The sequence below is a fragment of the Meleagris gallopavo genome, chromosome 1, assembly GCF_000146605.3.
Source record: "Meleagris gallopavo isolate NT-WF06-2002-E0010 breed Aviagen turkey brand Nicholas breeding stock chromosome 1, Turkey_5.1, whole genome shotgun sequence".
NCBI lineage: Eukaryota > Metazoa > Chordata > Aves > Galliformes > Phasianidae > Meleagris > Meleagris gallopavo.
In genome coordinates this window covers 8,509,979-8,527,152 of record NC_015011.2, presented here as the reverse complement: position 1 = coordinate 8,527,152, position 17,174 = coordinate 8,509,979, and the positions used below count along the sequence as shown (strand labels likewise).

The following is a 17,174-nucleotide window of genomic DNA, read 5'->3' as shown; positions in this document are numbered from 1 at the left end:
AAAAAAAAAAAAACAGTGAAATTCAAGGTAATTTGTAATACTAAGATTAAAAATATAAAAGATTAAGTGGAAATTCTAACAACTCACGCTGTACAAGTCTTTCATTTCTTCTTTCATTTTAGGGACATCAAGTAGTAAAGACCAAACTTGCCCTCTGAACTGCAATGGAATTCCTTTATAAATTCTCCTGTGAAACTGTAAAAAGAAAAGAAAGCATAAATGCATCACAATTCACAAAGTTCTGAATAAAAGAAATGGTGATATGAGATGTACTAAAGACAAAAAGGCAATTTTGTCAATTATCCTGGCAAAGGGACAACTGGCTGGGGACAAACCATCTCAATCTCTTGAGTAAGAGTCCAGCGGTGCCTGTGTTGACGGAATCAGCAAATGAACAGAGAACAAAATGAACACACAGGCAATCAAGATTTCAGTATGTAGGAAGTCAAAATTGTATTGCCTTTGCTATGGAGCATTTATTCCAAAAGTACTGCAAAGAGAACTCTGGATTTGACAACACACACGGAAAAACAGATTCTTAGCAACACATGGTTTCAGGACAAGCCACAAATAACTCACTATAATTATAACGTATATATGGGAATGGTGAAAGGTATCAGCAGTACTGCAGAGCTCTAAAAACTAGCAGTACAAAAATGCATTGCTGATTTTTGCATTCTTGTAAAACTGCAATGTATGTATGTGTATCACAAGCACGAGCTCACTGCAAACACAGGAAATGCCACAAACTAAAGACTTCAGACCATATTTCTAAATTAATAAGCAAATGTTTTAATATGCATTTAGGAAAAAATATTTGCACAAAAACAACACACAGAAGATATTCCAGCTATAGTTTCTAAGACTACAGAATGACTTTACTACACCACACAGAATTCTTGGCTGTGAAACTGAACATGAAATTCCTTGTTCCTGTCACAGTCTATACTGACACACAGAGCTTGTATTAGAAATGGGTCAGAAGGGGACAAATCAGTACCCGTGCAAAGCTAGAGTAGTTATATAAACTATCTATCTCATGTCAGTCCTGCCTCTGACATGTCACTGTTCTTCCATTTTGATTCAGCGGTTTGATTTTCACTGGGTTTATTTGAAAAATCAGGAGCACTGACAACTGTCTTCCTAGCTTCTATTCCAATTTGCATTTCCTTCTGCTGCAGCATTTAGGAGCACAAAGATTTCTAAACAGAGAAGAACAGGCTTGTTGTCTTCAATCTTGGCTTTATGTAGCCAGCAGAGACCCAAGGTAAGCAAAGCCTCAGACAATGAAACCTTACTCACTCTTTTTTTAGCCACACACAAAGAAAAGGTTATCTTCCTGAAAACATGGCTGAGCAAAGGAAAATCAGAGAATTCAAAAAACAAAGGTATCTCTAAGGCCAGATAAAATCCATGTCTGGACTTAAGAATGCCTCGCTCTTACACAAGTTTCTTGATGGTCATTTAAGGCAAACACAACCTGGTAGGGTTACAACTCTTTTTTTTCTGTTCCTTATTCAATTGTACAAGATAGTACAAGATAGATCCTGGAGGCCATCCACACAGAAAACATCAGAGATGGTATGGAAACTGTGGTGCTTTAATGCTATTAAAATTGTTAAGTAGCAGCATGTCTAGCAGGAGCATAACAAACATCAGTCCAGCTTTTTCCTGCAAGGATGAAGAATAAGCCAAAGTGCTACAAAGCACTCTTCTACTGATGTACATCCAGACTCCAGCTCACACTGAGGATTCCAGTGTACGTCAACCTAAACACAAGGGTAAATGCTTGAGAGAAAGGATAATTCAGTCTTCTGGAAGCCAAGCAGCACCAATTGCAGTGGTGTCATTCTGCAAAAAGATTAGCCTGTCTATTGGAAACCAGAATGAGCTAAATTTGCCAACCTTATCTGCTAACCTGAAGGGAGAGTTACAAGCCCCCAGTGACATTTAGCTGTATTCCTCAGGCCCACACTACAATAGTGTATCTTGATAACAAGGCTTTCTGCCAGACCACTATCATTTTGTGACTCATTATCAAATGTCTCCAACAGTTGCCAGGTTGCTTAGCGAACAGAATAGGCTGAAAAAGAAATCCTCAAGAAGAGTTTTGTTCTAAAAAGAATATTTTGGGAAAAGGCTGAGTAGACATTAAAGGCCAGAAACAGGCCTTTGTGACATTAGTTTCTTCCTGAAATAGTTAAAACAAATCCAGACAACCCAAGCTATGGGCATTACTTCATGAAGGAAAGCTGAAAGAGAAAATTGATCAGTTTTGCAGATGACTTTCCAGTTTTCCCATCTTCTGCATTTCTCAGGCTGAATCAACCAGACACTAAAAGAGTTCTCAAAGCAGCAAGATAAAACTGAGATAAAGAATGGTGGAAGGGCTTTTAAAAGAGAAGACTGAAAACTGAGTTGTTTTTACTAACTTTGAAAAGAGTGGAAAGCACTAAGACTCCAGCAGCTTGGTAAGCCCACTGTGGTTTTGAGAAGAATCAGAAAATAAGGAAACATTTTCAAGTGCTGGAATCAGAATTATCACACTGGCAGAACAAATCTAAAGAACGTTCAGAGTTTTTTGCAAACCATTTCACATCTGTACCCAGTCAAGTCCACTGTTCAAGCTCCCAGTTGTTCCAGAACATGAGAAGAGCCTGCCTACAGACTAAATGGCAGCACAATGCTAAGGACTTTCACTGTCTGTCAGATAAGAAATGAGATATGAGACTTTTTCATAGGTGAGATATGAGAGGTGAGACTCTTTCCTGGCACAGGCTCCATTACACAAACAACCTGCAAAGAAGCACAGATAAGTTTTTTATATAACAGCAAACCACATGGCTGCACTGCATCTCACTCATCATCATTCAGTCATCAAACAGTTAAAGAACATACAAGTGAACAAACTGATTATTAGCCAGCTGAACATCTGTACCATAAGTACCGTACTACTGCCCTCTGCTGTCTTTTATTTCCATGCAAGTTTATCTTACATTGAGAACTGCAGGCTAAGTATATATGCTTGCAGAACCCTAATCAAGTCTCTCTCTAAATTAATAATTAAAATAAGTAGTAGAAAATTCAGCAAGACACTTTATTTCATCTCCCTAGAAGTAGAATAAAAAGTAAACAGTCCTCAACAAATTCATTAAAAATAAGGCTTTCTTAAGAAAGAAGCTCAAAAGAAAACACAAACATTATCTTGTAATTCAGATAAGCATTCAGTGAAAACAAGAGTCGTTCAGAGAGTGCTGCTGTGCAGCCTGGAATGCTTCCATCATTAGAGGACACTGAGGAAAACACAGATATCCTCAGTAGATGGAACTATGTGAACACAACTTAAAAATGTAGGTTTAAATTCTTTGTCACATATTAGCTAATATTCAGCTAAAGACATCCATTATAAACTCTTAGAACTATCACTGATGTTGCTGATTCTGGTAGCAGGACACACATGCACGCATGGTGAAGATCCATCACTCTGATTCCAAAGGAGCTTCTCGTGCAAAAAGAAACTGGAGCTGCATATTGCACTTTCTCTCTGTGAAACTAGAGAATATACAGAACGAATTTTAAAAAGTTTATAAGGAAAAGAGGAATTATTAAAAAAAAACAACGACTACTAGACTTGGAATAACCCAAATAAATCTTAGCCATCATCTCAAATAACGAAGATGTTATTATCCAATGTTCAATATGGCCCCTATGACAAAAAAAAAAAAAACAAAAACAAAAACAGAAAGTGTACAACTGCCCCCTTATTCCTATATCCCAGACTTTAAAACTGATAATCCAGTTGGTACTTGGCCAAGAAACAAGGCCATCACCACACAGTACAGGTTTAAGAGCAGGACCTGGCGGTCTAACTTCTGCCAGATAGAAAACTGGCTTTTCTGAAAATAAAACCTCTTCAGTCATGCTAGGAAAAGCTGCACATGACACAGAGGGACTCAGCCACCTCAAAAAGAATTAGAGATGAGAAGCATCAAAATTAAAATCTGAAAGCCCACAAGAAAGTATATTTATAGTGAAAAGAAAATATATTTATAAAGGCTGATGCCTTTAGAGGTTCTTCAACTTCCGTGGATTGCATAAAAGGAAGAAAAAGTGCAAATTCAAGAGCTGCTAAATCTCATTCAAAAAAAATCTGAGGAATGCGAAGAGGGTTCTTCATTAAGGCTCTGTGTTCAGACTCCAAACTAAGTGGAGACTTGATTATTATATTCTGTGTGAATGCCAGAACAGCTGGAAATTGCCAGCTACCCTGATTGTTTCAATTCTTCCTTTTTCTCTCAATTTAAGTGACTTCAGTCACAGCTAGATGAAGGTAGACAGCAAGAGACAGAAATACTTTAGTGGAAATACTCAAATGGGAATGTAACAGTTTTATTTAATCTTTCATGAAAGTTATGATCATACTAAGCAGGAAAGATTCAATATCCATGGTGGTTGATAGTACCCTGGGCTATTAAGCAGTAGAATACAAATAGAAAATAAAAGCATAAACTAGGGAAACACCACAATGAAAGACAAACTCTGCTACTCTCTGACACTTCCTGCATAAGAAATGACTGATAGGGAGATGAAAGCTTTGTGTGATTGATATTTGTCAAAACAAAGACACAAGGACAGGACTGCATTTCAGAGACTGCTGTCTGTAAGAATTATGATCACTCCACTGAAAAGATACCTAAATAATCACATAGGAAGCAAGGAGGTTACACAGTTATGAAGATGAGCGTGCTTACTTCCATTACGTCTTCTTTCATTACCTATAATTCATTGCTCAAAGATGGAAGAGACTGACATTTTCTGGTTCAGCCTTTCTCCAGTTCCTCGTGGTCACAGGCTGCCCTCTCCCTACTTTTTTGTTGTGAAACTTTAAAGCACAGAAATTCTAATGGGAAAGCAAGATGAAGTCCCCAGAGTTCCCACTTCTCTTGAGATCTTCTTCTGCAATAAAGATTAAGGGAAGATGTAAATTGAAGCATCTCACACACACATACAAACACGTCAGTGTGTGAATATCTTCTCATTAATTCTCCTTGCAAAGTTAAGAAGGAAAGAATTAAGGGAGCAGCCTCCAGGCAGCTCTGCAAAAGAGAATTAAAAGAAAACTGTACTTTGCAGTTAGGTGTATGACAGCTTTGGATAATGTAATCAATAGCACAGATTCGTTTATAGTATATTTATGGTATGAACAGGTTGCTTTAAGCCCAAACTATCATAGGCTCATTACAAAAGGGCTTTCTGAAGTCCAATACTTTGTAATACCCACTCCATCCTTGAGACCAGTATTTTCTCTGTCTCTCCATCTCTCAAGTAAGTCATTTTCCAAAACCAAGCCAGCATTACAATTATAATCTGTAACTCTACAAAATTATTACTGTTGTTTTTGTCACTGCAGCAACGTTTCGTTCAGTGCTGTTTCCAAACAGCTGTGATTTCAGGAGCAGTCTGACTGCACAGAAACCATGGGAATGCCAGGTGAAGTGAATCCTTTAAAGACAGGCTGTTTGGTTTGTTGTTTTTTTTTTTTCAGTAATTTGCTCCTCTAGTGCACTTTATCCAATCAAGTGAAGACAAAGCAAGAGTCAGGAACTGTTCTTGCAACTTACAACTTACTGCTTCTGCTCTTCAAAAAATAGGGTTGGAAATTGGTGTATTCTTCCAACATATTAAAGTAAAAACTGTCTTCATTTGCAAATTTTATACAATCATAAGAAAATCACTTTCCATAAACAGGAGCAGCAAATAATGTCTGATTTTCCACTGCATGCTAGCTGGGAGGAGGGGTTTGATTCTATACTGTTCATGTTCTAATGCAAGTAAATAACAAAAACCTTGTGCTCCATCAGGGTCCAACGACCAGTGAAAATTCCTAGCCTGAAGCAAAGTTTATACCCTTTATGAACATACTGAATTATTCCTGCCACTATTTATAGTTCAGTCTATAACTAGTTACACAAACTGAAGCTCTTTCTGCTCAGCTGATCCGCTTTACCTTCCACATGCCTGGTGAAGAGGATCATTCAGTTAAATCAATGGACAACGGACTGATGTCACTGGCAGCTGAAGAGGAAGACCACTGCTGCTTAGACAACACAGAGCTGTTGTGTTCCCTGAAGGGTGGTATTTGACATACTCACTGCAAACTAGGTTGCTATTCTACAGCTTTTTTTGAGCATCCCTTCAATTTGTGAATGTATCTCTAGATCAGTCAGTCATCTCAATAAAGAAACAAAGCCAGCCCTGCTTTGAACAGAAAGAATAAGAAAAGCTTTGGAAAAAAGTTACCTTCTTATGCATTCACTGTAGATTTAAAAAGTGATACCCTGAAAGACAGCTGTAACTGCTTTTGATATGATAAAGAAAAGCAAAGAAAGGCACTTAGCAGCCTCGAAAACAAAGGCAGAATTGCAGACATCGTGAGTAGGGGACAAGTAAATTCCTTCCTGTTTCAACTGTACTATCTCCTATTTCTCTGCATATCATTCTAACAAATATCCTCGTCTCAATCTCTCCAGTTTTTTCCATTTTGCAAAGAACAAATTAGTGAAACAACAGGGTAAAGGAGCAAGCTAACTCTGTAGGACATTCATCCAAGCAGTGACCTGGGATGTGCAACAGTTGTCCTCTGTCCTCAGCAAAAGACAGGCAGACCAGCATCACCAGAATGCATTGACAGAATCTCCTCAACAAGATGTATGTTTTAACAGATCTAAGATGATCAAGACTATATTTACAGCAAAGAAACTATGCACAAATCCCACTTACCTTTCAAAGTGTGTAAAAACACTTGGTGCTTAATGGCCTGCTTAACATTGCTCGACTTCTGTTACCCCCAGACCATTACTCATTGCCCAAGTTAATTCTGTCACTAAAAATCTCCAAAGCAGTGCCAAGAGCTTTAACAGGTAATTTGTTTATTTTAAAAATCACCTGTAACTTCACATAGAAAATCATTTTACTCCTTTTGTCTATTTATTTCTTTAAATCAAGAAATGATGTAGCACTGTTGGGCCTGGTTATGAAGCTGCAGGCATATTTCAGGGATTTATCCCTGAACGGCTCTTCCATATTGATCTCAAAGCAAAAGCAGATCCCATTCATACCATCAAAAAATGGCTTCTCTTAAAGACTATGAAGGGAGTTACATATTATATATGGGGGGTAAAAAAAAAAAAGAAGGAAAAAAAAAGACATCCCAAGGCATAGAACAGCTTCCTGTACTTTTTCCTTGAAAACTTACTCAATGAAACTCTTCTTTTAGCAAAGAAACCATGCATTTTGTGATATTCTAAAGATATCTTTGCTGGCAAGCATGATAATTTAAACATCACACTATATGCCCCACGTTATGACTAATCAGTTTCCTTGGAGAGTTATTCAAGGCAGTTTCTGCAGAACAGAGACTGAAAGCCATCCTAGGCTGTTCATCAGCAAACTTGGGTTGCAAAAACACTAAAAAAAACAGAAACCATAGAAGATTAGTAATAAAAAAAACCCTCAGATCTTAGTAAGTACCTCAAAAGAATAACTTTAAATTTAAATATTAATTACAACAATATCCAGCAAATAAATGAATTACAAAATCACCCCAAAGTTAAAAATCGCAATCTCTGAAAGGGAATTGATGATTCCTGCAGAACTCAACCACTCCCATTTCAATATGCTCCCAATTTTCAAGCTTACAAAGATTTTCCCTTCTTCCCTCCTTCTCACTCTCAAAAAGTAACCAAACACAATTTTCTGCGACACCAGCTACATGCAACTGAAGGTAAGCAGGTCGAACACTTCATCCGCTCCTAAAATTATTCCGCAGTCACATGAACACAATTTGCTGATCCAAACTCACAGCACGCAACGCAACGCAACACACAATTATTATTATGAATAAAGAGTACTGTCCTTCATAGAATCATGGAATCACAGAATGGCCTGGGTTGAAAAGGACCACAATGACCATCTAGTTTCAACCCCTTGCTGTGTGCAGGGTCACCAACCACCAGACCAGGCTGCCCAGAGCCACATCCAGCCTGGCCTTGAATGCCTGCAGGGATGGGGCACCACAACCTCCTTGGGCAACCTGTTCCAGTGAAAACTCCTTGCATTTGCTTACTATTGTTTGTTGGGTTTTTTTGCTTTTTTGGGACGGGAATTGTTTTGTTTTGTTGAATGTTTTGCATTTGTTTGTTTAATGTATTATGGCTTTTTGGAAGAAAAAATCCGTTTTCTTTCGAGGTGTATTTTTTCTGGTCAAAAATAAGACAACCTAATTTAAGGTTACACATTCATTCAAAAGTGATAACTAACAAAAAAGGATGCTTAACTTTACCTTTTCGGTATTCTTGTATTTTTCCCAGCTTTTCAGCATCTTAAGCCATTTTGTGGTCCTTTCAATTTCAAGGTGTTTTTGCTGAAAATAAATTACAGTATGTTAATCTTCTCAAAATGAACACATTTTAAATTATTAATTTAACGTATTTCTAAAAACATAAAGAAAAAAAATTAAGTGTGACATTTATAGAAGTTTCTTCTCTATACATTTTTTTTGCAAATACAAAAATCATTTTGATTTGTTTTCATACTGAGTGATTTTTCAGGCAAATAATTTCTGCTGCAAACGCCGATTCTGCAGTGCTGGCTGTCCTTAACCAGACTTACCCAAGACACAATTAGCTACTGCTTTCCAGCAGCCATACAAACCATCCCTTCATAAAGGCACAAATTAAAAATGCAGTACATACCCTGACAGAAACAAACTAGCATACTTCAGGTGATGCAGCAAACCAGAATACATTGACCTCAATAACAATTCATAAGCTTTAAATAAAGGACATGCAAGAACAAGTATGGCAGCAAAAATGGGACTATTTCTGGACCTGAAAAGTGATAAAGTTTTGCTATAATTCGCTGTTGGAGAAGTTACTGACAAAAATATTTCAGCAACAAGGGGATAAAATAAGAAATCAAAAAAATACTGTCTTTTCAAAATAAGCAGTTGAAGTAGAATAACACAATAAATGTTATTTTCACACTTCTATGTTCCATATGGCTTAAGAAACACAGGACAATGCCATAATCTTAAAGATAGCTACACTTGCCATCAACTTCTTGAATATGGGAATCAAGCAAGCACTTGCAGTTATTCATTTGTGTCCCTAAATTCCTGGCATTTCAGCTTTTCACAGTCAAAAAACTGCTCCTTCCTTAGCTCTGATGATAACAAGATTCACAAAGTGGCACTTTTACAGCCACGTTTTACAGGTTGTAAAGTAGGTTTTGTATCTCTGATTATCCTAGAAAGAGGGAGGAGGGGTGTTTGGGCTTTGTGTTTTTGTTTTCATAATGCTTTGCAGCTGAGGATCAACACTGAAAAAGCTGGAGCAAAAAGCTTATCTGTGTCCAGTGCTTTCTCTTCAAACATGAACACAAGCAAATATTCAGATTTTTCATAAAGGCCAATCCCTCTACTTCCCACTTCAAATTCAGAAGTGCAGCTCAATTCAGTCCATAAGGTATACAGGAAAAAAGGGGTTTGGTTTGGTTGTTGTTGCTGTTTCTTAAAAAGTTATTTCGAATTCAATCCATCAGACAGAAGCATAAGCTATCTGGAAGCAAGTGCTACTCCTATCTTAACCTTACTTATCCAACTCTTCATGTTGCAGTCAATCAAGTGCTCACGTACTTGTTCAGGTTCCACGCTGTATTTGGTAATTCCTAAACTACTTTTTAAATTTATGTGTGTATATATGTATGTATATTTATTAAAAAAAACAACAACAACAAAAGAACAAACAAAAAATAAACATTTTCTTAAGAGTTAGGTTAGAAGGAAAGAGTAGATAAATGACTGCTTCCCAAATTTCATAGGTTTCACATTATTGGTTCTGATTCCCCTCCTTACACAGAACCCCCTTAAGAAACAAATCTTTTCAACATCTCAGAAGCAGATGTTCTCCAGGAGTAGTTTATTCTGCTGGAATAACACTGCTATTAAGTTAGAAAAGGTCTCTGCCCTCAACAGGTTTTTCAGATAATTGCTAAGAAAAATGAAACCCCATCTGCTCTAAAGTCTTTTTGTTTGTATGTTTGATCTACTTTCAAGATATCTGGTCTTCTGAGCCAGAAGCTCACTTCAATTGTATGTTTGTTCAAGCTTTTATGTCTTCTGTGTCAATTTATCCCAGTTCTCATGTGAACCTATTGTAGTCGAAACAGCAATTATTTCTGTGTTCAGTTGTTGAAAATTTTTTGCTCTTTTTTTTTTTAGTCAAAGTTATGTTCACTTTCATGTCTAACAGGTGCAACACTGGAAACAAGGACAGATCAGAAGCAGCTCATTGCAGAGAAGAGGGATGCTGCTGCTGTTCCATGCAGTTGTCACAAAAGAAAAAAAAAATAATAATCCACTTATCAGTCTTACAACTATTTTTTTATACTTTGAAGCATTTTTGTCATTGGGAGTAACAGAATCCCTAACTGAAAAAGAGAAGGTCTCTCACTCTGGTGTCAGTAAATAATACAATACTGAAAAGAAGAAGCGTGAAGCTCCGTTGGCAGGTATCCACCTTGTGTGCAGTGCTCTACCTTCACAGACAGCAAGTGTGCTATAGCTGAGGCTCAGAGCAATGCCTCAGCAGAAGCGTCAGAAAAAAACAGTCTGACACAGACTCCAAATATCCTGAGGTCCGTTTCCTGTCCGCTTTTTTATTCTGGATCATCTTTTCTCCTTTAGTTTTATCTCAGATGTACTGGGTGATTCATATGAAGTTCATATTGTAAGGACAACAGCATGAAGCATTTAAGTTATCAAATGTCCAGCAAGGTAAACAAACCATTGAAAGCACTCTGCAGTCATAGAAAGAATGCCCATTCTAGAAGTACTGCACACAAAAATATGACAAAAAAAAAAAGACACCTGTGCAAACCTTGCTTGAGCTTTACACTAGAATGTGTATGAAAAAAGATTCAAAGTTCACAAGGATATACAAGGCTTTACATAAGCTGCAAACTTCCAAGTGCAACTTACGAACTTTTGTTTTTAAATTCACAGTTAAGTCAAAAAGAAAGCATATATAATTTTGCCAAATAAGTGACTTGAAAAGATATTGCCCAGAAAGCTTCTAGTGTTAGCCTACATTAATGTGACACTTTCACTGTTCTGTGAATGGTATCCTGAAAACAGCGAAGACTCGATCAACCACTGATAGAAAGACAGATAAACCTCAAACCAGCAGAGGTCAGGATATCATCAGGAGTATAACCAGAAGTCTAACACAGGAGCATTGCTGTAGGATTATAAAAGTAAACTAGATTTGCGATTTAACACTGATTCAGTAAATACAGTTTCTACGCTGAGATTTTGTCTGAGACAGCATGAATAAAGTATGGCACAATGAACTGAGACACCATTTTCATGCAATAATTCAAAGTTTACTAAGTCACAGTGAAACAGAGCTCCAAAAACATACACCATAATAACTGCAAGCTGTCCAGTGTTTATGCTCACAGGCTGGCTTCCCTGCTGTGTCCACCGGATGGAAATGAAATTATATATAGGCTTGTTGTGTTATTAAATGTAATAGAACATGGCAAGCAAACACAACTACTTCAAGCTACAAATGCAGAAATATATATGAACTGACACAAAACAGAAACTCAGAAGTTCACTTCTTTTATGAGAAAGACTTCTTGCTAGCCCTGTACCGACTCCTTAGTTTCTGTGGAGAAGAAAATCGTATTTAGAAACACTGCTCTTAATATCCAGAGTTGAGTCTTCTTAAGGTGAGTCATTCCATCTCTCTTCCATGCACTCTACTCATTTGTGCAGCCAAAAGAGATAACTTTAAGCTTACAATTTTAAATATTTCAAGAGTTTGCTGACAATACAGAAGATCAGTATGGAAAAGATAGTCTTGGAGACAAAAAGGGCCCAACTGAAAAGGCCAAAGGTATTGAAAGGAGCTCATCTTGGCCAATACAAGCAGAAACGCAGTTCCAGTAGTTTCAGCAAAAGCTTTCCACATTATTAAAACATCAGTTCCTAAACTTGTCCTCCAGCATCCTCCAATAGCAGGAGGCTTTTTGAATGAGGGCCTGCACTAGCTGCTGGCATGTCTTACAGTTGTAGAACACACCTGGCTTGTCAACTCAGCATTACAATGGAGCTCATTATACCGCAGCGAGTGACAGCCAGGTTATCTGTCACCATTTACCACAGGAGAAAAGCATGCTCCACTTGTCAAGGGAAGGCAGCAGATGCCTCAGCACCAGGTGCCACCTCACCTGGACACTGCATCCACCCAGTGCAGCTGGTGACAGCTTGTGATACAAACAGGTCATCTCACCCCAGACAGATGCCTGCCAGCTGGGTCCTTTTCGGGGCAGACCTGGGTGTGTTCTGTTAAACAGCTCTATTTGCTTTACAGGGTCAAGAGATGGGTGAAGAAAGCCTATACCTCACTGCAATGAGTAATTAATCACACTACTGCATGGGACCCCAAGGGATCTGTGTTCATTAACACGGCCTCAACAACCACATTCCTTCTGGGACTTGGAACTGTGTCTTTGGGAACACAAATCACTAAAACGTTTCATCTCTTGATTTCACAATAATGTATATTAAGAAGTCATAAATCTTTAAAAGTTTAAAAAAAAGCCTGGAAGACATTGAACTTACTTTTTCTATTGCTGCGTCATGGACAGGAAGCTCCTCTGGACTGAAAACAAAGAAAAATCATATTACTCAAGGCTTATCTTGGCACAAAATCATTTTTCTATAGGTTCTTACAAGTAATCATTTCCAGCAGCAATATGCTATAGGGAGTAAAACAAGAACTGTCAACTTCAGATCGTTATCACAATGGTATACAGAAACCTTTGGGATTTCGTTTTTTAAACACAATGAAACTCACATTTTAAGTAAGACAATGTAATTACTTTAACATTAAACCTTCTAAATCAGAACAGACTGAATAAAAAGAAGCGCAGCCAGCAGGTCAAGGAAAGTGATCCTGCTCCTCTACTCTGCACTGGTGAGACCTCACCTGGAGTACTGCATCCAGATGTGGAGTCGTCAGTGTAGGAAGGACATAGACCTACTGGAGCACATCCAGAGAAGGGCCACAAAAATGACCCAAGGGATGGAACATCTCTCCTGCTAGGACAAGCTGAGAGAGCTGGGGCTGTTCAGCCTGGAGAAGGCTCTGGGGACCTTTCACTATCTAGAAGGGGGAGCTGTAAGAAGGGGACAGACTTTTAGCAGCATCTGTTCTGATAGGACAATGGAAATGGCCTCAAACTAAAGGAGAGATCGAGCCTTAGATTGGATATAAGGAAGAAGTTTTCTACATCAAGGGTGGTGAGACACTGGCACAGGTTGCCCAGGGAGATGGTGGCGGATGCTTCATCCTTGGACGGGGCTCTGAGCACCTGATCTAACTGCAGGTGTCCCTGTTCAGCGCAGGGGGGTTGGACCAGATGGCCTTTAATGATCCCTTCCAACTCAAACAATACTATGATTCTATGAATAGCTTCAAGAGAAAATGACTTTACTAAAACAAATAATCTTTTTTTCTGTTAAGGCACCCCATACCGTACTACTAACATGAAACAAACTTTAAATGCACACAGCAGTTTGAATGCTTTTTTAAATGAAGGTTTTTCACAATACTGCATACTCTATGTTTTTATTTTAGAAATCTAGCCATTTCCAAATTTAAGAATCTTCACTCCACTCCATTTTATTTGACCATACAACTGAAATACTCCTAAGAAAAGTCCTCCTTCCTTACTATAGTACCTTGCAAAAGGCAGAGGGACTTTGTTTGATCTGGGAGATTTACCTTTTAGTTTTCAAAAAATTTAGATATCTCACTGATTTACAGAGAGAAGGTAGTAAAAAAAAACAAAAAACTTATTAGTAGGTATCTAATATTTTAAAACAGTTTTTCCACTTCTAAGCCCAACTAAAAAGACAGGTTATGAAGTGAAACCTTGAAAAGCAGCCTTTAAACGGATACATTTTCAGATTTATTTTAATTCCATTCTGAGGGCTCTAACTTACGTTTTTTCTTATCAAAGAAAACTTATGTTTTTCATATCAAAAGTAACTGGACCGCTTTGATGCCAAATGAGACTTCCTTCCTTTGTATGTGTCGTTTGCAGCTTCTGAAAACACAGCAGCTCATCTAAGTAGCAAGGCTCCCTTTTTCTGCTCTACAGATCAGATAAATAAATAACTCAACAAAATTCTTCTTAAAAGGGACTAAAAAAAAAAAGAAGTGTTGTGTGGAATTCTCCACAGAAAGAAGAAAAAATGAAAAGTTCCTATTAAGTCTTAATATTTTTAAAGAATTCCTACTCGCATCACCATAGCTGTCTAAGGTGAGGACACCAAAACCCTCCAGTTTAGACCAGTATCAAATCTATGCAGGTGTGGAAAAAAATAAATCCTTACTAGGAAAGACTACAACAGTGGAAATAGAAACTGAAATCCACCCTCTCTCCTGTGTTGCTGCAGTTAGCATAAGAATGGTCTGATACAAAATGCTTAGGTAGTATTTCATCTCATTTATTTTGTTTAAAGACTTCAAAGATGCCATTTCAAGTGTTCAAGAAGTGTTATCTGAATCATTAAATACATTTGAATTACTTTACGTAAATGGAAAATCCTGCTTCAACCAACACCCTTTTGGAGACATCCTCTCATCCCTCCAAGTCTAAGCTTATAGTACACACTTTAGGAACTAAATTAATAGCCAAGACAGTCCATCTTTTGAGCAGCACCGCAATAAGCATAATCAGTTCATTCAGAAGCATTTTCCAAGTATCTGAAAACTTCTTTAAGAATAACATCAAAACCCAATAAAATGCCATGAAAGTCTCAGTGTCTGACTCACTAGAAATCATAGAATCACCAAGGTTGGAAAAGACCCACAGGATCACCCAGTCCAACCATCCACTGATCACCAATAATTCTCACTAAACCATGTCCCTCAACACAAAATTCCAAACGTTCCCTCAACACCTTCAGGGTTGGTGACTCCACCACCTCCCTGGGCAGCCCATTCCACTGCCTGACCACTCTTTCAGAGAAGTACTATTTCCTAACATCTAGCCTAAATGGCTTGAAGCCATTCCCTCTAGTTCTGTCACTAGTTACACAAGACAAGAGGCCGACCCCCAGCTCACTACAACCTCCCTTCAGGTAGTTATAGAGAGCAATAAGGTCTCCAAACTGAACGATCCCAGCTCCTTCAGCTGCTCCTCATAAGGCCTGTGCTCCAGATCCCTCATCAGCTTTGTTGCTCTTCTTTTGAACCCGCTTCAGGGCCTCAATGTCTTTCTTGCAATGAGGGGCCCAAAACTGGACACAGTACTCAAGCTGTGGCCTCACCAGAGCTGAGTACAAGGGGACAATCACTTCCCTGTTCCTGCTGGCAACACCGTTTCTGATGCAAGCCAGGATGCCATTGGCCTTCTTGGCCACCCGGGCACACCGCTGGCTCATGTTCAGCCCCGAGCATCAGTCAATACCCCTAGGTCCATTTCTTCTACGCAGTCCTCCAGCCACTCCGCCCCAAGCCTGTAGCGTTGCCTGGGGTTGTTGCAGCCAAAGTGCAGGACCCGGCATTTGGCCTTGTTGAAACTCATCCCATTGACTTCAGCCCAGCTCTCCAGCCTGTCCAGATCTGTAGGGCCTCACTACCCCCAGGCAGATCGACACTTCCAGCCAACTTGGTGTCATCCGCAATCTTACTGAAGGTGCACACAAGCCCACATCCAGGTCATCAATAAAGATATTGAAGAGGACAGGCCCCAGCACTGACCCCTGAGGAACACCACTCGTGACCGGCCGCCAGCTGGATTTAGCTCCATTCACCACCACTCTCTGGGCCCGGCCTTTCGCCAGTTCCTTATCCAGCCAAGAGCGTACCTGTCCAAGGCACGGGCTGCTAGCTTCTGCATGAGAATACTGTTTGAGACAGTGTCAAAGGCTTTGCTGAAGTCTAGGTAGACTACATCAACAGCCTTTAAGGAAAAACCTTTATTCATTACTACCCAAATTTATAAGCAATGGATATTACTGCCTATGCTGCCAAATGATCAAAATAACAAATTGTATGTAGGTCCTGCGTTTCCAAAGATAATTTAAAAATTACTTGAACAATAATAATAATAGGCAAAAGGGAAGAAAAAAATTCACTTGCAAATCTACTTCAGCTTCTTATTGGTTTGTTTTTAACTATAAAGATTACTGAGCCTTTCAAATTTCAAATTTTCGGTTCCTTAGCGATCCCTTCTTCTCTCCTCTCCTCACAGCAAATTTCTGAACAATCTTCTTAGCTGCATGCACATGCACCTGAATTCAATCTCTGAAGGCCCCTTCCAAATGAGCTATTCTATTCTGCTCCATCTCGCACAGAAGTGTCATCCTCACTGCCACAGCATGGGGAGCACAAAATCAATGCATTCTTTGTGGCCCTGCAAGATCTCACAAGCACTTGGCTGCATACACAAGAGACTCTTTTTCTTTCCAGTGCTGTCAGCAGCACATAAGACAGCAGGCTGATGGCTCCACAGCCCCAGACGCTCCCACAAGGTACAGCTGAACTGGTACCACTTGTCAGCTTATTTTCACATCTTCTAATCTGGCATGGAAACTCATCACATGAGAAATTAGTCAAATTTCATTTTCCCACAAAGGAGTGACACAAGACACAATTTATTAAGGACATATCCTCTGCCAATTTTGCAAATAACCACTGATGTACAAACAAAAAGCATCACTGGATGTACTGAGTAATGAAGGAAGAAGGCTCCTTTGTGCTGCAAAGCAGATACTTAACTGCCTTGCTAAATTATCCCAGCAGCAAATTGCTTTGCTTGTTATTTCTATAGCTACAGAATTGAATAATAATCATAGAATCATTACAGTTGAAAAAAGACCACTAAGATCATCTACTCCAAACATCAACCCATCCCCACCATAGAACCATGTCTCTCAGTGCCACATCTACCCTCTTCCGGAACACGTCCAGGTATGGAGACAATTTCTTCTCAGAAAGAGTGATGAGGCATTGGCACAGGCTGCCCAGGGATGTGGTGGAGTCATTGTCCCCAGAGGTGTGCAAGAACCATGTGGATGTGGCACTGATGGACAT

At 38.9% G+C, this 17,174-nt stretch overlaps 1 protein-coding gene across 9 annotated transcripts in view; it reads right to left on the bottom strand.

Annotated features, from left to right (window-relative positions):
- USP6NL (USP6 N-terminal like) overlaps nucleotides 1-17,174 on the bottom strand; it is a 113,008-nt gene that overhangs the window by 24,749 nt on the left and 71,085 nt on the right. For all 9 annotated transcript variants that reach the window (XM_003201861.4, XM_019619149.2, XM_010719236.3 and 6 more), the window contains 3 exons: nucleotides 12,689-12,728; nucleotides 8,342-8,422; nucleotides 88-195 (listed from right to left, as the gene is read on the bottom strand). In XM_003201861.4, the coding sequence (XP_003201909.1) occupies nucleotides 88-195; nucleotides 8,342-8,422; nucleotides 12,689-12,728 (229 nt within the window). The remainder of the gene's footprint in view (nucleotides 1-87; nucleotides 196-8,341; nucleotides 8,423-12,688; nucleotides 12,729-17,174) is intronic.